General features: G+C 31.6%; 1 protein-coding gene across 1 annotated transcript in view; it reads left to right on the top strand.

The window, feature by feature from the left end:
- The window catches only part of dpr12 (defective proboscis extension response 12), a 202839-nt gene that overhangs the window by 41470 nt on the left and 135336 nt on the right, over positions 1-26033 (top strand). Inside the window, exon 2 of the mRNA XM_081980717.1 lies at positions 8373-8456. Coding sequence (XP_081836843.1) covers positions 8381-8456 — 76 coding nt within the window. The 5' untranslated portion in view covers positions 8373-8380. The remainder of the gene's footprint in view (positions 1-8372; positions 8457-26033) is intronic.

Below are 26033 nucleotides of genomic sequence, written 5' to 3'. Positions count from 1 at the left end.
CGACAAGCGGTGTCAAAGTTTGAACTACCAGAAGCATAGATTGAAAGAACAGTCAGGGACAAAATCGCCTGTAAAACCCACTTGGAGTGAGAATATCTCAGTTTTAAGCACATTTTTGGAATCCTCATTAAATTTCCTACCCAGTAACGAGAAAAAACACTACAAACTTATCTAACTTAACCTTAAAATTTACTTATAAAATTAAGATTTTTGAACACTGGTGATATTTGAAAATCCTTTCAGCCTTTCTTTTTAGTAGCAAGGAACAAAGACAGAAATAGTGTTTTACTTTACATATTCCATTTTATTTTTAGCACAATACTTTAATAAAGCCTTGTATCAATGAAAAATATAATAATTGGTTTTAAATTGAAATTAGTGCATTTCTCCAAAGGGAGAGAGAGAGAAACACTCTGGATAATATGCGAAATTCTAGCAAGAATTTGCAACATTGTTTCCATACCGCAATAATGCCAATATCTGATTGATTAATCGCAAACTTGTAGCGATTTCATCATTTTGAAGAATGCCGCAAACTGATTCCACAGCACACACAATTTGGATTTTCTGTCATGTCAATGTCTGAAATTTTACTATTAAGTATATTTTCGCTAATTTTCGTTTTAACACCAATTTATTATAAAAATTTACTAGACAATCAAAATTCATGTCCGTCAAGTCAATTTTCATGTTTTACTTTTTTTCTTACACTGTAAATTGACTTCTAAAGTGTAACACTGACTCTTGATTTTTGCAAATTTCATGTCAATTTATAGTAAAAGTTGACTGAACAATCAAATTTTTGTGCATCCAGTTAATTTTTATAAACATTGACTTTTCTCTTCATTTGTAAATGGACCTCTAAATTAAAAAATTGACTTGCATGACTGAAATTTCATTATAAGGCAAATTGTTACAAATTTGCATTTTTTAGCTAAATGTATCATGAAAATTGACTAGAAAATCAAATGTTCGTCGTCAATTTTCAAGAATTTTGACATTTATCCGCATTTGTAAATACTGTTACTGAATCATAGCTTTTTATAGACAATTTGATTACTTTATATGATTGATTGATTACATAAAGAATTAACCATTATTATTATCTACTCTGCAGCAGCACTAATAGTAATTATTAATTATACATAATTACATTTTCAGTAATCAATTATTATTACTATATTTTATCCTTGGTGACTGTAATTTATGACTTCTCATTTAATTTTAGCATAATTTTGCTGCAATAACTTTATATCTCGAACATAACCTAGTTAAGAGGCAAAAGTGACTATTCACATTCGTAACACTGTTTGTAGATAATTAAAATTTTAGTATCTTTCCAGCAATTTTTTTCCTCAACTGCAATGTTTTAAAAGCGAAACAAATTTAATATTATTTGTCAAACATACGGAATAGGACGAAAAAGTCGTAAAACTACGTTAACGTGATCTCTTTTTAGAATTCAAAGTTTCTAAAATGCATTATTCATGTTAACTTTACTTTAATCTGCTATAGTATGCATCACGTTGCGTCTCTATCTAGGTAGTTCCCATGTGGAATTGCAACATATATAGATTGATGTAACTTTAAACTGAAACTCTAAGAAATCCTGAGAGACTAAAGTTTCTCTATTTCTCTGTACATTACTCTACTGGAAATCCTCCAAGTTGTATAATTTTTCAGTCGCTGCTGGTTAAATGTGATCGATCGGAAAACAAGCGACAGAATTTTTACGTTAAATATCTCGAAAACTGTAAACATTTTGTAAAAATATGTTCTATATGAATCAGTGAAAGAAGTAATATACAGGGTGTACCCAAATTAAAATAATGGAAATTTATTATTCAGTAAAGAAAAGAAACATGTTATAGTAAAATTTTTTATGAAGACCAAGACCATTTTGATAATAAGTTACAAGATGGTATTTAAATCAACAGAGTTACAGTATTTTTCCTAAATAGGCAAATTCTGATGTCACTTGTCAAGTTCTTGACACAGATTTTAGTATAAATTAAATTATTTCTATAAAAAATTTAATAACAAATTTTAATTACTTTAAATAGTTGTACTTTCTCATTTGAAATCTGTTTTTTCCTTTATATTCCTGACTGTCCAAATGTTGAGATTTACAGTTTTTGATGAAATCTGACAGTGATATGAAAAATAGACGTTTTTCCGTTAATTTGACAATTTTTGCGTTTTTAATGAATTGTTAAAAATTACACTTTTAATGTTAAAATCGCCAGTTTTTAGCTTTTAGTCAAAATATCAATTTTTTACGTTCTAAACCATATTCTCTTACTGTAATTCTATTTTGACAGTTTTAAGGTCAGAACGACACTTTTGACATTTTTGGCAGCGTTGTCAAACCGTGCGCACTCTCCTCCAATACTGTCGCTGACCAGTATCGTCAGCAGTTGAAAATTGACTAAAATGACTGCGAATAGTGTACTAAGTAAACTTTTATGATATTTGACTGTTCTGGTCTTGAAAATTGACTAACTTGACCGCAAATAGTCCATTTAGTCATTTTTCATACAATCTGACGACTTAACAACATTTTGACTTTAAGAATTAACTAGAATGACTGTCAGTGGTCTAGTACGTCAATTTCTCATGAAATTTGACGAGTATAAAAAGTTTTGACATTGATAATTGACTAGAATTACTGTCAATTGTCCAGTAAGTCAATTTCGTATGAAATTTGACGAGTATAAAATGTTTTGACTTTGTAAATTGACTAGTAAATAGTAAATAGTTTAGTAAGTCAATTTTCATTAACTTTTAATATTTTTCCAATATTTTGTCATTAAATTTGCCTAGAATGATTACAAATAATCCGGTAAGTTAATTTTCTGAATATTCGACTGTTTTTCAACGTTGTGACATTGGAAATTGACTAGAATGACTGCAAAAAGTCCAGTAAGTCAATTTCTAATGAAATTTGAGGAGTATAAACCGTTTTGACATTAATAATTGACTAGAATTACTGTCAATTGTCCAGTGTCAATTTCTCATGAAATTTGACGAGTATATAACGTTCTGACTTTGTGAATTAATTAGGATGACTACAAATAGTGTAGTAAGTCAATTTTAATTAAATTTTACCACTTTGTAATATTTTGACCTTAAAATTAACTAGAATGACTGCAAATAATCCGGTAAGTTAATTTTCTGAATATTTGACTGTTTTTCAACATTTTGGCCTTGGAAATTGACTAGAATGACTGCAAATAGTACAATAAGTCCATTTCTCATGAAATTTGACGAGTATGAAACGTTTTGACTTTGTGAACTTCGTAGGATGACTGCAAATAGTTTAGAAAGTCAATTTTCACTAAATCTTAGTGTTTTTCAATTATTTTGACCTTGAAATTGACTAGACTGACTACAAATAGTCTGGTAAGTTAATTTTTTGGATATTTTTTTTGTTTTTCAACGTTTTGGCCTTGGAAATTGACTAGAATGACTGCCAATAGTCCAGTAAGTTAATTTTTCATGAAATTTGACGAGTATAAAACCTTTTGACTTTGTGAATTGATTAGGATGACTGAAAATAGTATAGTAAGTCAATTTTAGTATTTTTCAATATTTTGACCTTAAAAATTGACTAGACTGACTACAAATTGTCCGGTAAGTTAATTTTCATGAGATTTTACTATTTTTCAATATTTTGACCTAAAAAATTGACTAGAATGACTGCAAATAATCCGGTAAGTTAATTTTCTGAATATTTGACTGTTTTTCAACGTTTTGGTCTTGGAAATTGACTAGAATGACTACCAATATTCCAGTAAGTCAATTTCTCATGAAATTTGACGAGTATAAAACGTTTTGACTTTGAGAATAGATTAGGATGACTGCAAATAGTCTAGTAAGTCAATTTTCATTAAATTTTAGTATTTTTCAAATTTTTTGACTTTAAAATTAATTAGAATGACCACAAATAATCCTGTAAGTTAATTTTCTGAATATTTGACTGTTTTTCAACGTTTTGGCCTTGGAAATTGACTAGAATGACTGCCAATAGTTCAGTAAGTCAATTTTCCATGAAATTTGACGAGTATGAAAAGTTTTGATTTTGAGAATTGATTAGGATGACTGCAAATAGTTTAGCAAGTCAATTTTCATTAAATTTTAGTATTTTTCAAATATTTTGACCTTAAAATTGACTAGAATGACTACAAATAATCCGGTAAGTTAATTTTCACAATATTTGATTGCTTGACAACGTTCTGGCCTTGAAAATTGACTAGACTAACTGTTTTTTTAAATTAAATTAAATTAATTAAATTTTTAAAAATTATAAAATTAAAATTGAATTTCCCTATTTTTATATTTTTTTTTTTTCATTTTTAATTTTTTTCCATTTTGTTTAAATTTGACGAGTATAAAACGTTTTGACTTTGAGAATTGACTAGAATGACTGCCGATAGTCTAGTTTGACTAGAATAACTAGAGATAACGCGTTAAATCAGTGTTCATGATATTTGACTATTTTTTAATGTTTTGGCTTAGAAAATTGACTAGACTGGCCACCAATAGTCCAGTAAGTCAATTTTCATAAAACTGTACGGTTTTTCAACCGCAAACAGTCCAGTACATCGATAGTTATAATACGTGACAATCACCCTGTACAATTTGTGATTTCTTTTCTTGTTGTGATTCTCTGAAATAACGTCACAACTTTATAATTATTTATTTTATGGAAAAAAATACAAAAAAAAAAATAAAAAAAAAAAAAAAAAATACAAATGACAAAACATTTTTAAAAAACACTTATGTCATTATGTTCCATATTTGCATACAATATTCGTACCCGTTAATGAAAAACCCGTAAAGGTACTGACTGGTTTCAAGCAAATCTCGCCTATAAAGAATTGTTGCAAAAGTGAATTAAAAAAAAATTGAATAAATTATCCAATTCAATTGATTGATTGACAATAGGTCAATTGGAGTGAGATTAAATCCATAATGAGTTGACAGTACGAACACAGCGTTGCCACACTTTATTATACTAATAATATACACTTTTGTGGTATCAAAAAAATGAAAAAAAGAATTGATTCAATGTAGTGTAAAAGAACATAAACATCTTAAGCTGGGTTTTAGCCAGAAAAGACAACATTAAAGCGTTCCGTTTTGAAAAATGCTATTCTAAACCTCGAATTAATCTCTTGCCATGTTACAACTTGCATTTCGTGGTTTTACTAGTCGTTGAGATAAAAACATTCCACAAAAGAGCAAAGTTGTAAATTATTTAAATGCTTTTTCCCTGCACAAAGAAGCAGCAGTTTATTTTCGGTAAATGCGTTTCTTTTTAAATTCACTATCCCACATTAATCACCAAGGATATTGTTTATTTTTGTGGAAGCTGATTGGGGGTGATTTTTCTTTTACAACTTTCCAATGAGATTGAAAACATTTGTCAAGGAGTGAAAAAGAGGGTTTTTGATAGATTTTATGGACAATATTTATGCAGTTTCAGAGAAAAATTTAAAATTTAAATTTGTATCTTGAACTGGAACGGTTTGGACGGTTTCCAAACCTTCTCTTAAAGTTCTATTAACAGAAGTTGGTCTCAATAGCCATTGCAGCAAACTTTATTTAATTCAACAGTCACTTTTGATCTTTTAACAAAGTTTATTTGTTTTCTTAATGTTCTAAATTTAATTTATTTTTATTAATAAGAAGCTTTTAGTTAAAAAAACTATACTGTCAATAACTAGAATCCTATTAAATGATCAGAGGAATTATACAGTGTGTCTGTAAAGTATGAAATAAATTCGATTAAAATTCAGGGAAGTTGGTGTAATTTGGTATAAGTTCAACGAATTACATTGCATGTAATTATGAGTACAATTTTGACAGTTTTTACATTTGACTGACTGTTTCAGATGTAGTTTGCTCTGTCAAGGCATTTGTGAATGTTTGTTCCATAAACCTACAAAAGTACAACCCATAGCTTTGAAAACTAGTAACACAATCTCATGCAACTATTTAACATGACTTTTAGACTTTTATGTATACAAAAGTACAACACATAGCTTTGAAAACTAATAACGCAATCTCATGTAACTCTTTAACATAAATTTTAGACTTTTATGATTTGATTTTTGACAATTATGATATTTGATTGTCTGTTTCAGCTGTAGTTTGGTCTGTCAAGGCATTTGTGAATGTTTGTTCCATAAACCTACAAAAGTACAACACATAGTTTTGAAAACTAGTAACACAAACTCATGTAACTCTTTAACATAAATTTTAGACTTTTATGATTGTATTTTTGACAGTTATGACATTTGACTGTCAGTTTCAGATGTAGTTTGGTCTGTCAAGGCATTTGTGAATGTTTGTTCCATAAACCTACAAAAGTACAACACATAGTTTTGAAAACTAATAACACAATCTCATGTAACTCTTTAACATGAATTTTAGACGTTTATGATTGGAGTTTTGACAGTTAACAGGCGATTCTAGATGTACTTTGGTCTTGTATACATAAAAACCATCAAAATCTTTTCCATAAAGCTATAAACCGTACATAAAAGACGTTAATTGGGTATAAATTTGATGAAATGCATTTTATAGGTCCATGATGAGTAGGATTTGACAGTTTAGTCTGTCAGACGTGCTTTAATCTTTATAAAACTACAAAATATCCCAAAAACATTTTAAATGGGTAAAACTCAACTAATAGCATTTTATATTATTATTTTTGCTTCAGTGGCATTTTGACGTTAGCTGTCAAATTACTGAGTTATTCAAGGTGAAAGTGATCAGTGTCAGAAAAATCAGGATTTTTTTAATTCACTGACTTTGACGCCCTCTAGCGGCCAAACCGTCCAACGAATCACGTGATTTGATCATATTTTCTGAAATCTGACACTTTGAACTGCATTTTTGCTTCAGTGGCATTTTGACGTTAGCTGTCAAATTACTGAGTTACTCAAGGTCAAAGTGATCAGTGTCAGAAAAATCAGAATTTTTTTAATTCCCTGAATTTGACTCCCTCTAGCGGCCAAACCGAGCAACGAATCACGCGATTTGATTGAACTGCATTTTTGCTTCAGTGACATTTTGACGTTAGCTGTCAAATTACTGAGTTATTCAAGGTCAAAATGATTAGTGTCAGAAAAATCAGGATTTTTTTAATTCACTGACTTTGACTCCCTCTAGCGGCCAAACCGAGCAACGAATCACGCGATTTGATCATGTTTTCTGAAAGCTGACACTTTGAACTGCATTTTTGCTTCAGTGGCATTTTGACGTTAGCTGTCATATTACTGAGTTATTCAAGGTCAAAGTGATCAGTGCCAGAAAAATCACGATTTTTTTAATTCCCTGACTTTGACGCCCTCTAGCAGCCAAACCGAGCAACGAATCACGCGATTTGATCATGTTTTCTGAAAGCTGACACTTTGAACTGCATTTTTGCTTCAGTGGCATTTTGACGTTAACTGTCAAATTACTGAGTTACTCAAGTCAGTGTCAGAACAATCAGGATTTGTTTAATTCACTGATTTTGACGCCCTCTAGCGGCCAAACCATCCAACAAATCACGTGATTTGATCCAATTTTCTGAAAGCTGACACTTTACAGGTGTGGTAAATTGATGAGTAAAATTTTGACAATTATGACGTTAAACTAATGTTTCAAAAGTTAGTTTCGTCTGTCAGAAACACATCAAAGCTAGAAACGGTTCCATAAAGCTATAAAAATCACAATTAATACTTAAAAAGAGTAACAATAAAATTTGCTAAAATTAAATTCTTGTTATGAGTGTCATTTTGACAGTTGAGATATTACACTGTGCTGTTTAATTTGATGATATTAAACTGTAATAAATGTGATAACTGTCACAGTCTGCTCCATGAAGCTATAAAACAACAAAACATACTTAAAAGCTTGTAATTGAGTATACATTCAATTCCAATTAATACCTTCAAGGGTATCAGTTTTAAAGGTAGTTTGGTCTGTTGTAAACGTGGCAAATGTCAAAATCCATTCCATGAAAGTATAAAAGAAAAGAAAACATGCCTAATAGGTTGTAACTGAATGAATCTCATTTTGTAGTTCAATGAGTAGAATTTTGACAGTGTGGGAGTTCTTTTCAGAGTTAATTCGATCTGTCGTGAAAGTGGAAACTGTCACAATCAGTTCCATAGAGGTATCTAACGACAAAACCTACTTGAAAGATGGTTTAAATTGATATTCATTCATTTTATAGTTTTATGAGTAAGATTCGTTTGCTGCATGGAGCTCTAAAATGAAAATTAAACAAATATTTTTTTGCTATGATTACACAATTTACAATTGATGATTGATCAAAATTTGGAAATTCTTAACATAAAATGATAATAAATTTTCAGGTTCAGCCATGTTGCCAGACTACCGGTATGCATTCTTCATTGTCTGGATATCGCCCTACGTCCTTGCCTATTCTACCGGATCACGTGAGTACCATTTATTTGCTAACCTCAAAATTAACTACCCCTTTTAATGTGTCTCAAAGGGAGATCGCTTCAACGCAACTAAACTCGTATAACACACACCAAATACGCCCAGTTCAAACAAAGGCAAACTAATCAATAAGTTAATTTGCCATTACGCTAGAAACAGAAGCGGAACGACAATACTCTCTGTATATTAACTATTATTTACGTGCTGTCAATGTAACTTGATCCTGTGTGTATACTTGAAGCAATGTTGCCAGGTCTACCGTTAAAAAGTCTTATTAGGTAAGACTTACAGTTTAACACAATTTCCAAAACAAGACGTATTTCTGAGATTTATGACAGTTATTTTGACAATTGTCACGTGACCGTCTAGCTGAATAGTGTTCTAGGACCACGTGACAACTGTCACTAACGTCAAAACTATCAAACTGTTCTAAAAAGTTGCCAAATTCAGTGTTTAGAAAACTGTTCCTGCAGTATTAGATATAAAACGTGTTTTTATGATTTGTTACAGTTATTTTGACATATCTGCCACTAATGTCAAAACTATTAAAATTTGCTTACAATCTCCAAGAATTATAGTTTAACACAGTTTTCTTATAGTTTTCGAAACCAGACGTGTGGTTCTGAGGTTTAGAACAGTTATTCTGACAATTGTCACGTGACCGTCTTGCTAAACAGTCTTCTAGAACCACGTGACAACTGTCACTAACGTCAAAGCTATCAAACTGTGCTAAATAGTTTCCAAAATCAGAGTTAAGAAAAATGGTCCTGCAGTATTTGAGATAAAACGTGTTTTTGGGATTTATTAAAGTTATTTTGACTGTGGTGACGTGACTGTCTAATTAAATTATCTTCTAAAATTATGTGACATTGGTCACTAATGTCAAAACTGTCAAAATTTGTCTACATTCTGCAAGAATTAAAGTTTTCATACAGTTTTCGAAACAAGACGTGTGTTTCTAAGATTTATAACAGTTATTTTGACAATTGTCACGTGACCGTCTTGCTAAATAGTGTTTTAGAACCACGTGTCAACTGTCACTAACGTCAAAACTATCAAACTGTGCTAAATAGTTGTCAAAATCAGGGTTTAGAAAAGTGTTCCTGCAGTATTCAATATAAAACGTGCTTTTGAGATTTATGACAGTTATTTTGACAGTCGTCACGTGACTGCTTAGCCGAACTAAAATTACGTGACATCTGTCGCTAGATCAAAATTGTCAAAATTTGCCTACAATTTTCCAAAATTACAGTTTTCTTACAGTTTTCGAAACAAGACGTGTCTCTGAGGTTTATAACAGTTATTTTAACAATTGTCACGTGACTGTCTTGCTAAATAGTGTTCTAGAACCACGTGACAACTGTCACTAACGTCAAAGCCATTAAACTGTGCTAAATAGTTGCCAAAATCAGAGTTAAGAAAAATGGTCCTGCAGTATTTGAGATAAAACGTGTTTTTGGGATTTATTAAAGTTATTTTGACTGTGGTGACGTGACTGTCTAATTAAATTATCTTCTAAAATTATGTGACATTTGTCACTAATGTCAAAACTGTCAAAATTTGTCTACATTCTGCAAGAATTAAAGTTTAACACAGTTTTCATGCAGTTTTCGAAACAAGACGTGTGTTTCTGAGATTTATAACAGTTATTTTGACAATTGTCACGTGACTGTCTTGCTAAATAGTGTACTAGGACCACGTGACAACTGTCACTAATGTCAAAACTATCAAACTGTGCTAAAAAATTGCCAAAATCAGGGTTTAGAAAAATGTTTCTGCAGTATTTGATATAAAACGTCTTTCTGAGATTTATGACAGTTATTTTGACAGTCGTCACGTGACTGCTTAGCCGAACTAAAATTACGTGACATCTGTCGCTAGGTCAAAATTGTCAAAATTTGCCTACAATTTTCCAAAATTACAGTTTTCTTACAGTTTTCGAAACAAGACGTGTCTCTGAGGTTTATAACAGTTATTTTAACAATTGTCACGTGACTGTCTTGCTAAATAGTGCTCTAGAACCACGTGACAACTGTCACTAACGTCAAAGCTATCAAACTGTGCTAAATAGTTGCCAAAATCAGAGTTAAGAAAAATGGTCCTGCAGTATTTCAGATAAAACGTGTTTTTGAGATTTGTTAAAGTTATTTTGACTGTGGGCACGTGACTGTCTAGCTAAATTATCTTCTAAAATTATGTGACATTTGTGACTAATGTCAAAACTGTCAAAATTTGCCTACATTCTGCAAGAATTAAAGTTTAACACAGTTTTCATGCAGTTTTCGAAACAAGACGTGTGTTTCTGAGATTTATAACAGTTATTTTGACAATTGTCACGTGACCGTCTTGCGAAATAGTGTTTTAGAACCACGTGACAACTGTCACTAACGTCAAAACTATCAAACTGTGCTAAATAGTTGCCAAAATCAGGATTTAGAAAAGATTTCCTGCAGTATTTGATATAAAACGTGTTTTTGAGATTTATTAAAGTTATTTTGACAGTCGTCAGGTGACTGTCTAGCTGAACTATCCTCCAAAATTACGTGATATCTGTCACTAATGCCAAAACTGTCAAGATTTGCCTACAATCTCCAAGAATTACAGTTTAACACAGTTTTCTTATAGTTTTCGAAACAAGACGTGTCTCTGAGGTTTATAACAGTTATTTTGACAATTGTCACATGACCGCCTTGCTAAATACTCTTCTAGAACCACGAGACAACTGTAACTAACGTCAAAACTGTCAAACTGCGCTCAAAAGTTCCAAAACAGGGTTTAGAAAAGTTTTTCTGCAATATTGCATATAAAACGTGTTTCTGAGATTTATGACAGTTATTGTGACAGTGGTCTAGCTAAATTATCTTCTAAAACCACGTGATATCTGTCACTAATGTCAAAACTTAGAAAACAATTAAGGAAAAAATACAAAATCTGTATTTTTGAAATATGGTATATATAGCAAACTGGCATTATTTTTCACACCCTGTCTTCCTTATATACATTTTTTTAAGGTCGCCATTTTGGGGCCTACGAGTGTCAACTGAGGCCAAACGATACTTCTTCAAGGACCAAGTAGAATAGTCCAAACCGCATTTAAATCGGACGCTGCGTTTGATATGATGAGTTGTGTGCTGGCGCGCCATTTTGCAGCCATTCACACTTTTTTTACCGTATTTTCCGAACGCATTGTCCAATTTCAATGCGGATTTCACTGTTTTACTTGGACCTTAAAGGAGAATAATTTGGCCTGATTTGATACAGCAAAATGACGACCAAACTAAAAAAAAATTTCTCTATCAATTTCGAGTAGGTAAACGAGCCTTTAAAACGTGTTTTTGCTCATTCTAAAAACAACTTTCTAGTATAGCCAAACTAGTTGGGAGGCCTCATCTAAGTTAGGTTTGACCTTTCCAAGCCAGACTTAATTAATAATAAATCAGGCCCTACTGGCGCTATACACAGTGGCGTAAAATACGCCTGAGTAACCAATCATAACACAGCACAGTCTGTTCAACGATATTTCAAGGCAATTAAGTGCATACACGTTTCATACGCCAAAGCAACCCTTCCTGATCATCAATTAATATCCCCCGCAACGTGCTTCGGCTTCATTACGATAATGTTACATATACACGGTGTATCGGTATATCCATCATGCCTGAATTGATAACTTACTGGATACTTTATGCGTTCGAGATGGCTAAATTACCAGAGTTTTTGTGTGCTGGGACGTCAATGGGAAATAATTGATGAGCCACCGATTTTTGGATCAAGATTTTTGTTTACTTTGTTAAAACAAACGGATCTGGGAACGTAGAATATTTTTGTGAACAATTTCAATTGTTTTTTCGTGTTTTTTACGGGCTGCACAAGTACCAACATGACCAATGCTGTAAGTAAATAACTAAGGAACAATTTGCTGCTGACGTTTCTATAATAGTGAACCTTCTATTTTCACATTTTGATGATTTTAAAAGTTAATTCCTAACCTAAAAAATTCTCTTAAATCAATTAATTTTTAAATGAGATTTCCCATAATATTTAAAATTTGGCAAAAATAAGCAACAAGTGACCTATGATTTAAAAAAATTTAGTCAGTTTTTTAAAATGTATATAAAAATAGACTTTAATTAATTAACAATTTTTAAATATAGAGGGTGGTCCAGTTTTAAATAACAATAATTTACCATTCGACAGTCCATCAAAAAATAAGTTGACATGCATTATGTAATTTTCCTGAAAAATGCTTTCTAAGTGTGTTAATGACGTTTGTCAAAATTATCTAGTGGCGTAGATACAGAAAGATTGTTTTCATTTTTCTGTTTTATTTTCCATGCCTCACTAAATCATAAATAATGACAGTTTCTCATAAAATTTTGACTTGCAACTTGGTTTATGAGATAATTGAGTAAAAAGTTTGTTCGAAAACCTAAAACCAATCCGACCCAAACTTAAAAATTGTCTCAGAAACGGTGAAAATTGACTTAAAATGCTTAAAAACTTCTTTATAGCCAGTTTCCTAGTTTCCGGACAAATCGAAATCCTTTAGTATTGAAAACTGACATAGAAACTACTAATTGACCTTAAAACGGTGAAAATTATCTTGAGAATCTTAAAAATTGTCTTTGTAACCAGTTTTAATAGTTTTCAAACAAATTTAAAGACTTGAAAGAAAATTGATTTGTATCTGTGAAAATTGACTTGACAATCTTAAAAATGTGCTTATTTGCCTTTGTGCAGGTAGCGACATAGTTTTCATATTAACTGATTTACTTTTTGTAGAATTTTTGACTACAAATTCACAGATTTAAACCTTGACACCAAAAAGTAACCCTAAATTAACAAAAAGTGATATCAGAAGCTTAAAATTTGCATTTGAAGTCAGTTTTCATAATTTAAAGACAAATTTGAATATTTTAGTCTTGAAAATAGTCTTAAATGCAGGATATTGACAATAGGTTCATGAAAATTGACTTGAAAGACTAACTTTTTTAGAATTCTGAGATTCAAGACTATCTTCACCAAGTTTTTGACATAGTAGACTTAAAAAACGTTTTTTATATTCTCACAGGCTTAAAAATGTTATTTCAAGCTTTGTCACTATTAAATTGACTTCTAGACAGGTCAGTGCTAAAAGTTCGAGCATTTCTTAAAAATCTAGACTGTTTTTAGTGCCTTATGGCTGTGTTCAGCCTGAAAAATCATGTTTTAAGACTATTTTCTCAAAGTTTTTGACTTATCAAGATTGAAAGCCGGTTTGTACATTGTCCAGAGTCTTGAAAACGTCACTTCAAGCCTCTTGACTATTAAATTGACTTTGTAGCAAATTGTAAGCATTTCTAAGAAATTCGGACTGTTTTTAGACTATTTATAATAATAGACGTCAAGTTTCAGACTATTGAAAATTTTGGCACTAAGTGCTACTATATTAGACGTAAAAACTAATTTTAAGAAATGAATTAGTCCAAAAAATGAATTTTGACTGTTTTCAGTGTTTAGTTGAATTCTTGACTTGTTTCAGTCCAGAAAATTGACCAATTAAAGTCCTGAAAATTAACTTTTGGACTCTCTTTAGTCTTAGTAAAGTCATTTCTAGCATTAAAAGTCAATTTTTAGTCGTAAAAACTAAGTTTTATGCGCAAGAAGCATTGTCTTGATTTCCGGACTATTTTTAGTGCTTGAAATCCAAGTTCAGGATTAGACAAGAACTTTTAGACTATTTAGTACAAATTTGGACTCTCCCAAGTCTTGAATAATGAGTTTTACACTACCTATAGTCCAAAAATGCTGTTTTTTTACTATTTTCAGAGTCAAAAATTAATTGAATTTATGTATAATTTACTTAGCTAAGCATAATATGTAGCAAGCATTTAATGTTACAAAATTAGCGTGTCTAGGAACGTTTTTTCTACTTTTTCATAACTGTAAACCAAACATTTACTTATTTTAAGGATTCGGTTAACGTTTTCATAAAAACCGTTGCACTTGACCTAAAGTAAGTCCAAATCAAGCTTCCACTCACGTAAATTTGTCCAACACATGTTTGTTATGCAGTGTGTCCATAAAGTATGGAATAAATTCGATTAAAAATCACAGAATATTATTATACAAATAATTCAGTTATTTGAACAGTTACGACAAAAGGTTACTGAAGGGAAAATATAGTCCAGACCAAAAGCTTTCCAACGGTGTATTCAAAAAAGGTCATTGGGGTCACAGTTTGACCTCTAGAGGGCGTCAAAGTCAAGCTTTTTGCCAATTTTTACCATTTTCGCTTTTTACGCAGTTTTTGAGATAATTCCCGGAAACTAAAAATTGTTTATCATTTTTTTGGGACACCCTGTACTCAGCCGCTAATCTGAGACACCCTGTATCACCCTGACATTCATTTTGCTTCAACTGGTTTTTCACGGTTTTGGGGATGATATGTCAATTTTGACGGTTTTCAGTGCGTGGCACCCTTAAAAAATGACACTTTATGTCATTTTTGTATCATTAACCTGAAGGAGTTTACGCTGTGGAAGTTTATTTTAAAAATTCAAAATTTTTCTCTAAATAATCTCTTTTTTGACAATTTGAAGCGTTCCTGAGATATTTAGCAAAAACTACAAAAAAGCAAGGTTATCTTTGACGCCCTCTAGCGGCCGAACCGGGAAACTTGGCTGTGTTCGCTCAACGTCACGTGAGAGCACCATTCATTAGCTTTCTTTTGTTATATGGCTCGTATGTACAGAATGGTTCAAATAAGCGAGTTATTCGCGATTTTCTGGAAAAGTGCACGAAAATTTTGCTCAAATTGGGAATTTCTGCTCTATTTTAGGGGCGGTTAATTAAGACTGCTAGAACAAAAACAGTCAAGGATCGATACAGACATTTTACATCAAATAGATTTAGAATTTGACGTAGGTTCCAAAAATCAAATAAAAATTATTAAAAAAAATTATGTATTTTTTTAATTTTTAAGTTAAAAGCAAGTTGGAATTATCGTAAAAATTATTAATTGAGTTATCATACAAGAAATATAGGTAGGAAAATAATTCATTGTTCATTGGTCTGATTGTCCAGTTGCATGTTTCTATTCGATTAATCAAGTTAAATGCAAGTAATAAATAAATGAAACCGAAGGAGTACGTTTATTAATAATAAAGTTGTTATTTGTTATTTTGTTGGGTTTTCTTTCGGTCAAATTTTGTCGTTTACAATAAATTTCTCTCTTTATAGGCAAATTTATTAAGTAAATAATTTTTAAATAAAATAAATATTAGAGAAAATTGCTTCAGACTAAAAAGAAATACATAAAGAATTGGATTGTATTTTTCACTTTTCACATATTTTCATACTTGAAAGTATGACGTTACATTTTTTTCAACAAATTATTAGTTTCAGTCTTAAAAATCTCACAAATAAAGTAAATTAGGATTTTCAAACTGTTTAGTTCTTCATTTAGAGCTTCGGCTGTTGGCGTAGTTAACTAGTGTCCATCTGACTATATGTCGATATTTTTCCAGATTTTGTGTTATCAAATGTAAGAAAATACAGCGTGTCAGATTACCACTAATCAAAAAACTGTACAATTAGAAAATTCAGTTTTCAAACTGTTTCAGTTTCAAACATTTAGGGCTTTGACTTTTGGCACAGTTGACTAGCGTCCTTCCCGAGTAATGTTCAATGTTTTATAGTATTTTTCTTCTCAGACGTGAGGAAATACAGTGTGTTAAGTAACCACCAGCCAAAACACCGTAGAATTGAAAAATAGAATTTTCAAACCCTTCTCAGAATTTTAGTTTAACATTTAGGGCCTTTACTTTTGGCGAAGTTGACTCGTGTCCTTCTGATTTTGGAAAATCCTTTAACCTTACTTTTTGATTAGGGCAGTGTGTTTTTGACTCTGGCAATTACTGGGCTGTAAAAAGAGAAACAAATATTTTCTTTGAAATACGTGTAATACGGTTCTGATTTTTGTATGCTGCAGTGATGGGATGGAAAAAAATTAAATTTTTTAGTCAAAATTTATAGATTTACTGCCTCTGTTTGACTTGGTTTTATCTAGTTATAAAACTATGTCAAATTTCAAAGCAAGAATTTTTGGCACTTTTTGACTCCTAATAACCTACTTTTTCAAAAGAAAACTGTCAAGGAAAGATAAACAGGATTTTGAGGTTTTCAAAATATGCCTTGAATACTTTAACTTAACCCTTAATTTAGGGGCCCAATAAAAAGAGGCAGTAAAATGTTGTTGAATTGCCCTGCAGCGCCACCCCTGCTTCACTTCGTAATTCGTTTATCGTGTTTTTAGGGCCTTAAATTCTGTTTTGGGGTTTCAAGCCGAAATAAAGAGGTCAAAACAGATTTCCTATATCGTGGGTCATTGAACTTTTTGTATTTTCAATTATGCATGTTGCAGACGGAGAGCCTTACATAAATAATTCAGCGTTTCCAAGGAAGCAAATGGACGTTAAGTCCTTTGGGAAGAAGATGTTGGACATAGAAAGTGCAACCTAAGTGTTAAATCAAAAATTTAGGCAAAGTTTTGCATTTACAATGTTACTCCCAGAACTCTTAATCTTAGGTTAGGTGCTGATGATGTTGCTTCGGGAGTTGTAGTAGTAAAAAAAGATCTCAAACTCAAACAAAAATCGTCAAAATCCTCACGTGACTACGATACCCAATACACGTATCAGAGCACGCACCCACATTACCAATAAAAATTAGACAAAGTAAAAAATAAAGTGCAAAGTTTATCAGTGACCAACTAAAGGCCCATGGGCATAAAAAATGCTAAACTAAACGAGTTTGCGGACGAAAACCCTATTTCGTACGAAACACTGGTGAACTCTTGTTTAAAATTAAACTAGTTTAGGATAAGTTTAACTATTTGACTGCCTACTACAAGTTCATTTGCATTCTAACCATAAATAATTCCCATTTTATGACTGAGTAGATTGTAACATTAATTATCCTTGTTAATATGTACCGCTGGAAACGGCATTTCCGGACATGGTTGTACATTTTACACGTCGTTTGCCTTATACAGTGTGTCCATAAGTATGGAATGAATTGGATTAAAATTCAGAGAATTATCTTTCAGGAAAATGATAGGACACGTATGTTATTATTATTAAACGCGCATTTTTTGAGAAAAGAATTAGATATACAGAGTGTCCCAAAATTGAGATACGACATTGCAGTTGATCTTTGCAAGTGAGACTTTAATTTTTTGGTAAAACCCACTTGGATTAAGAAAATTACTGTTTTTAAGCACATTATTGGAATCCTCATTAAATTTCCTATCCTATAACTTGAAAAAAGCATTACAAAATTTAGTACAATCAGGGAGAAAAGCGGTGTTACAGTTTGAACTGACAGAAATACAGTTTGATAGGACAGTTAAGGACAAAATCGCTGGTAAAACCCACTTGGAACAAGAAAAAGACTGTTTTAAGTACAATTTTGGAATTCTCATTAAATTTACTATCCAATAACCTGGAAAAACATTACAAAATTTCGTACAACAAAGAGAAAAGCGGTGTCAAAATTTGAACTGCCAAAAACATAGTTTGAAAAGACAGTCAAAGACAAAATCGCTGGAAAAACCCTCTTGGAATAAGAATATGACTGTTTTAAGCACATTTTTGGAATCCTCATTAAATTTTCTATCCAATAACCTGAAAAAGCATTACAAAATTTCGTACAACAAAGAGAAAAGCGGTGTTAAAGTTTGAACTGTCAGAAATATAGTTTGAAACGCAATCAGGAACTAAATCGCTGGAAAAACCCACTTGGAATAAGAATATGACTGTTTTAAGCACATTTTTGGAATCCTCATTAAATTTCCTATCCAATAACCTGAAAAAACCAGTACAAAATTTCGTAAAATCAAAGAGAAAAGCGGTGTCAAAATTTGAACTGACAGAAACACAGTTTGAAAAGACAGTCAAAGACAAAATTGCTGGTATAAACCACTTGGAATAAGACTAAGTCTATTTTAAGCACATTTTTGGAATCCTCATTAAATTTCCTATCCTATAACTTGAAAAAAGCATTACAAAATTTAGTACAATCAGGGAGAAAAGCGGTGTTACAGTTTGAACTGACAGAAATACAGTTTTATAGGACAGTTAAGGACAAAATCGCTGGTAAAACCCACTTGGAACAAGAAAAAGACTGTTTTAAGTACATTTTTGGAATTCTCATTAAATTTACTATCCAATAACCTGAAAAAACATTACAAAATTTCGTACAACAAAGAGAAAAGCGGTGTCAAAATTTGAACTGCCAAAAACACAGTTTGAAACGACAGTCAAAGACAAAATCGCTGGAAAAACCCACTTGTAATAAGAATATGACTGGTTTAAGCACATTTTTGGAATCCTCATTAAATTTCCTATCCAATAACCTGAAAAAGCATTACAAAATTTCGTACGACAAAGAGAAAAGCGGAGTCAAAATTTGAACTGCCAAAAACACAGTTTGAAAAGACAGTCAAAGACAAAATTGCTGGAAAAACCCACTTGGAATAAGAATATGACTGTTTTAAGCACATTTTTGGAATCCTCATTAAATTGTCTATCCAATAACCGGAAAAACCATTACAAAATTTCGTACAACAAAGAGAAAAGCGGTGTTAAAGTTTGAACTGTCAGAAATATAGTTTGAAACGCAATCAGGAACAAAATCGCTGGAAAAACCCACTTGGAATAAGAATATGACTGTTTTAAGCACATTTTTGGAATCCTCATTAAATTTCCTATCCAATAACCTGAAAAAGCATTACAAAATTTCGTACAACAAAGAGAAAAGCGGTGTCAAAATTTGAACTGCCAAAAACACAGTTTGAAAAACAGTCAAAGACAAAATCGCTGGTAAAACTCACTTGGAATAAGAAAAAGAGTGTTCTAACCACATTTCTGGAATCCTCATTAAATTTCCTATCCAATAACCTGAAAAAACATTATAAAATTTCGTACAATCCAAGAGAAAAGTGGTGTCAAAGTTTGAACTGACAGAAACACAGTTTGAAAATACAGTCGAAGACAAAATTGCTGGTAAAACCCACTTGGAATAAGAAATAGAGTGTTCTAAGCCCATTTTTAGAATCCTCATTAAATTTCCTATCCAATAACCGGATAAAACATTACAAAATTTTGTACAATCAAAGAGAAAAGTGGTGTCAAAGTTTGAACTGACAGAAACACAGTTTGAAAAGACAGTCAAAAACAAAATCGCTGATAAAACCCACTTGGAATAAGAAAAAAAGTGTTCTAACCACATTTCTGGAATCCTCATTAAATTTCCTATCCAATAACCTGAAAAAACATTACAAAATTTCGTACAATCCAAGAGAAAAGTGGTGTCAAAGTTTGAACTGACAGAAACACAGTTTAAAAATACAGTCGAAGATAAAATTGCTGGTAAAACCCACTTGGAATAAGAAAATGACTGTTTTAAGTACATTTTTGGAATTCTCATTAAATTTCCTATCTAATAACCTAAAAGAGCACTACGAGATTCGGTACAGTTAGGGAGAATAGCGGTGTCAAAGCTTGAACTGACAGAAATACAGTTTGAAAGGACAGTCAGGGACAAAATTGCTGGTATAATCCAGTTGGAATAAGAAAAAGAGAGTTCTAAGCACATTTTTGGAATCCTCATTAAATTTCCTATCCAATAACCTAAAAAAACATTACAAAATTTCTTACAATCAAAGAAAAAAACGATGCTAAAGTTTGAACTGACAGAAACACAGTTTGAAAAGAGAGTCAAAGACAAAATGGCTGGTAAAACCCACTTAGAATAAGAAAAAGAGTGTTTTAAGCACATTTTTGAAATCCTCATTAAATTTCCTATCCGGTAACCTAAAAAAGCATTACAAAATTTCGTACAATCAAAGAGAAAAGCGGTGTTAAAGTTTGAACTGACAGAAACACAGTTTGAAAAGACAGTCGAAGACAAAATTGCTGGTAAAACCTACTTGGAATAAGAAAAGGACTGTTTTAAGCATATTTTTGGAATTCTCATTAAATTTCCTATCTAATAACCTAAAAGAGCACTGCGAGATTCGGTACAGTCAGGGAGAATAGCGGTGTCAAAGCTTGAACTGACAGAAATACAGTTTGAAAGGACAGTCATGGACAAAATTGCTGGTATAATCCACTTGGAATAAGAAAAAGAGTGTTCTAAGCACATTTTTGGAATCCTCATTAAATTTCCTGTCCAATAACCTGAAAAAACATTACAAAAGTTCGTACAATCAAAGAGAAAAGCGGTGTCAAAATTTGAACTGCCAAAAACACAGTTTGAAAAGACAGTCAAAGACAAAATCGCTGCAAAAACCCACTTGGAATAAGAAAAAGATTATTTTAAGCACATTTTTGGAATCCTCATTAAATTTCCTATCCAATAACCCAAAAAAAACCAGAAAAAGAGTTTAATTTTTCACTCCGTCAGTGGCTGGACAATTAGATTCTTCCAGCAAGTGCACAGAACAAGGAAAACCACAATATGGCCCTCAAGGTTTTCGGATTTGGTGTAACGTGACTGTCATTGCTATGAGAGAAATTTTAAATTTAGTTTGTAATTAAGATGAAATGTATTGCAATGAAACTGAAAGAATAACAAAACATATAAATAGCATAAAACCTCAAGATAAATCGTCACGCAATTAGGACGACCATGAACGTATAAAGTTTTCTAAAGTAATCCGCTTTTGGCAAAAGACATTTTCCCGAACAAATTCAGACCGCATGTGCGGTTGTCTTTTTGTCCTCGCTGACATATATAAAATGATAGTTTAACGTCGTCCTGGGAAAAATGTGTTGCACTACTGCTTCTGCCAGACAATATTTGAAACGATTCCTATTTCAACATTTCAATTTGCGGTGAAAGCGAGAACAACATTTTTCTTTATAGCTGCAACAAAAGGTTTCCATTATTATTATGTGCCATTGTACAGCGAAAAATGTTCAACTCAACTTGTAAAGTTGCTGTACTGCCAATACTGGTTTTCGTAACTTTTTGTAACATAATTAACTTTTGTAGGCGACATAGTTTAGCAGTACTTTCTTCATATCCTTCAGGTAAAAACATGCTCATCTAACTCTCCATATAGGAAAGCAGTTTTAATATCAATTTTTTTTTCAACAGTTAACCATAACACCTGAAGTGCTGCTGTACTCACCACTGGACTAAATGTTTCGTCAAAATTAATTCCTTTTCTCCATGGACCATTTGTTTGGACTTTAAACACCCATTTGCTACTTAACACTTTCTTTCCTGCTGCTTCCGAAATGTCTACTAATTCCCATGTTTTATTTACTTCTATTGATTTCTTTTCTTCCTCAATGGCTCTCTTCCAATTTTCTGGGCAGTTGATTACTTCTTCATATGTCATCATTACATACTCTTCAAATTTCTTTGGCATTTTTCTGATTCTGTTCTTTCTTCCTTAATATTCTGCAATATTGTTCATTCCAAAAATTTAAAAAAAAATTGACATTGAATTAAAAAGGAAATTAATGAGCAACATTAGCTCATTTTCAGTGAAGGGTGGTTGTAAATTGCGCCATAACGAAAACAACTGGCAGACCTTGCTAAATTTTACATATTAATCCGGCTAAAGAAACGAGAAAGACATTAAATCAAGCCGCAAGTAATTATTTTAATTACGTTTCATAAATTTTTCGCCATGCAAATGGCCCATTTAGGTGGAAAGCGATGTGACTCTGCCACCGAATATTTTTCCCTAATATAGTACCAGTAAAATGCAATTATTAAACACGTCAGTGTGTAAATAGTGTATTAAGGCAACAACGCAATATGGGAAATGCTTTATTATTGTCAAAAAATACATTTTTTTGGCAAAAAAAATATCTATAAGAATCGTACAGTATATACAGTGTGACCCATTTAGAATGGAAACACCCCTATAAAATTTTAGGTTATTAACCGATTTCAATGATTTTATTTTTGAAATAATTAGGAATGAAATGTCTATTACGGTAGAAAATTTTAAATATTTATTTCAGTTTTCAGGTCATATTACGATACTTTTTCTTGATAGAAAATGGAGAATTTTTATTAGCGATTTTTTTATTGAAAAAATTACTACGCAACTGGATCTATAGTGCTTTCAAATAGCTGTGACCAAAATTTCATGAAAATCCATTCATTAATAACAAAGTTATGACAAATTAAAATTCAAAAATCCTCTAAGCTAACGGTCACAAAAGAACACCCTGCATCAACTGTTGCCATAGAAATGGTGTTACTATTTACTTGTTTATTATTAATTATTAATTGATTAATTTCTAAAAAAAAAAAAAAATTCAAAAAAAAAAAAAAAAAATTGGTCACAGCTATTTGAAAGCACTATAGTAATTTTTTCAATAAAAAATCGCTAATAAAAATTCTCCATTTTCTATCAAGAAAAAGTATCGTAATATGACCTGAAAACTGAAATAAATATTTAAAATTTTCTCCCGTAATAGACATTTCATTCTTAATTATTTCAAAAAAAAATCATTGAAATCGGTTAATAACCTAAAATTTTATAGGGGTGTTTCCATTCTAAATGGGTCACACTGTATATAAGAATTTTATTCACTTTAAAAAGTTTAAAAATATCTAGTTTAGTAGATTAAAGATAGTATATGGTATCCCAAAAGTAACTTTAAAATAATTTTAAGGAAAAACCTGACTGCAAATGGTTATTTTGTAGTTAGTTTCTGCCACAGAAGCATTTTAAATGCATTATCTTTTGTCAATTCAATATTTTAATTTTTTAAATTAAAATACCGATTGGACAGAGATTCACTTTTAAATTTAATTCATCGGCATCAGGAATACAATAAAAAGTTATTTTAGACATTTTGCTAATTGAAATTGCCTGCAGTTGACGAATTGTCATTTTTGAGTGTGAATTTCTTTATTACAATTTTCTGGAATAATTTTTCATTTTATAAAATTGCTTTTAAAGGCTAACAGAAATGAAAAAGGTTGGTTTTATCAGGGAATTTTAATTGTTTGGGCTCTAAATTGGTTTAATTACAGTTGGATTATTGATATAGGTTTGCGTTTTTTCATCAATTTGCTTTCTAGGTTTTGACATTAGTGACAGATATTACGTGGTTTTAGAGGATAATTTAGCCAGACAGTCTGTCATAAATCTCAGAAACACACGTTTTATTTCACATACTGCAAAAAATCTTTTTGCAACATTTGAACCCACTTTGACAGTTTTGATGTTAAAGACAGTTGTCATATGATTTTAGAATACTACTTAGCTAGACGATCACGTGACAATTGTCAAATAACTGTCATAATGCTCAGAAATACACGTTTTCGATCACATACTCCAAAACACTTTTCGAAAAACTGATTTTTGCAATTTTAAGTCCAGTTTGACAGTTTTGACGTTGGTGACAGTAGTTACGTGATTTTAGAATACTATTTAGCTAGACAATCACGTGACAATTGTCAAATAACTGTCATAATGCTCAAAAACACACGTTTTATATCACATACTCAGAAAAAACTTTTCTAAACCCTGTTTGCAACTTTTGAGCACAGTTTGACAGTTTTGACGTTAGTGGCAGTTGTCACGTGATTTTAGAATACTATTTAGCTAGACGATCATGTGTAAATTGTTAAATAACTCTCACAATGCTCAGAAACATACGTTTTATACCATATACTCCAAAAAACTTTTCAAAATACTGATTTTTGCAACTTTTCCGCACAGTTTGACGTTAAAGACAGTTCTCACGTGATTTTAGAACACTATTTAGCTAAACGATCACGTGACAATTGTCCAAGTAACTGTCATAAATCTCAGAAACACACGTTTACTATCACATTCTACAAAAAAACTTTTCTAAAACCTGATTATTGCAACTTTTGAGCACAGTTTGACAGTTTTGACGTTAAAGACAGTTGTCACGTGATTTTAGAACATTATTTAGCTATACGATCGCGTGACAATTGTCAAAATAACTGTCACAATGCTCAGAAACATACGTTTTATACCATATTCTCCAAAAAACTTTTCAAAACCCTGATTTTTGCAATTTCTGAGCACAGTTTGACTGTTTTGACATTGGTGACAGTTGTCACGTGATTTTAGAACACTATTTAGCTAGACGATCATGTGACAATTATCAAATAACTGTGCATAAATCTCAAAAACGCACGTTTTATGTCACATACAGGAAAACAACTTTTCTAAACCCTGATTTTGCAACTTTTGAGCACAGTTTGACAGTTTTGACGTTAGTGACAGTTGTCACGTGATTTTAGATCCCTATTTAGCTAGCTACACGATCACGTGACAAATGTAAAAATAACTGTCATAAATCTCGAAACACGTCTGGTTTCGAAAACTGTGTTAAACTTGATTTCTTGCAGATTTAAGGCACATTTTGACATTAGTGACAGATATCACGTGGTTTGAGAGGATTATTTAGCTAAGCAGTCACGTGACTCACTTGAAGTAAGATGATTACTGTTTTTAAGCACTTTTTTGGAATCCTCATTAAATTTCATGTACATAACATTCATCACCATATCTTCCAAGTTTGGACTATTCTACTTTCTATTTTTCTTTCAATAATACAGATTTTTCATTAATTGTTTTTTAAGTTTTGACTTTAGTGACGGATATCACGTGGTTTTAGAAGATAATTTAGCTAGACAGTCACGTGACCACGGTCAAAATACCTGTCATAAATCTCAAAACACCGTTTCGAAAACTGCGTTAAACTTTATTCTTGCAGATTTAAGGCAAATTTTGACAGTTTTAACATTAGTGACAGATATCACGTGGTTTGAGAGGATAATTTATCGCAAACTTTCTAGCCAAGGATTCTTTGATGATACCGGGACGTGTCGATAAGTACATGTTAAAAGGTTTGTATTTTCATATGAGGTTCAATGAGTAACTCTAATATTTTAAGTCCTTGAAGATTAAGACTTTGTATTAAGGGGGTAAGTTTGGGTCACCTTTGGAATGCGGTGTTGCCGCACTCCATACAAAATTGACTTTTTTAAATTGATTGCTCTACCGAGCAATTGGCGTAAATGGCCACTTGTATTATACTCACTCTACTATTGATAAAAATCATAATTATACAACAATTTTTTGTAAATCTACAAATTGAATCATCTTGCTTTTCCATCAAAATGTAAATATTAAAAACATATTTCTTCGAACTGACAAGTTTTTACTATTGGCGCTTTCATGTCAACTGGAAACCGTTTCCATCTTATGATAATGTCACAATTGTTCTTCAAATATTTGTGATTTATCCACGTGGAAATTACCCACCTGGCTGCCTAAGATGGTTTTGTGTCTGGTGTTGATATGATTAATAAAAGAGCCATTTCAAGTAACGATTTCCCATTAGTCTTTATTGCCTGATTCTTCCCTCGAAAAACTCGCATTATCTGGGCGTAATTAAGGTCATACCTTATTAATGGAAGCTGCTGCTCCAACTAATAAATTAATCAGGAACGTGCTCGAGTTTCAATGGAAAAACACTGGAAAGTATGTAAACAATACGAACACGTGGCAACTC

Source organism: Ips typographus, linkage group LG5, assembly GCF_016097725.1.
Source record: "Ips typographus isolate SLU linkage group LG5, UJ_Ityp_2.0, whole genome shotgun sequence".
NCBI classification, from domain to species: Eukaryota; Metazoa; Arthropoda; class Insecta; order Coleoptera; family Curculionidae; genus Ips; species Ips typographus.
This window is presented reverse-complemented; position numbering and strand designations above follow the sequence as displayed.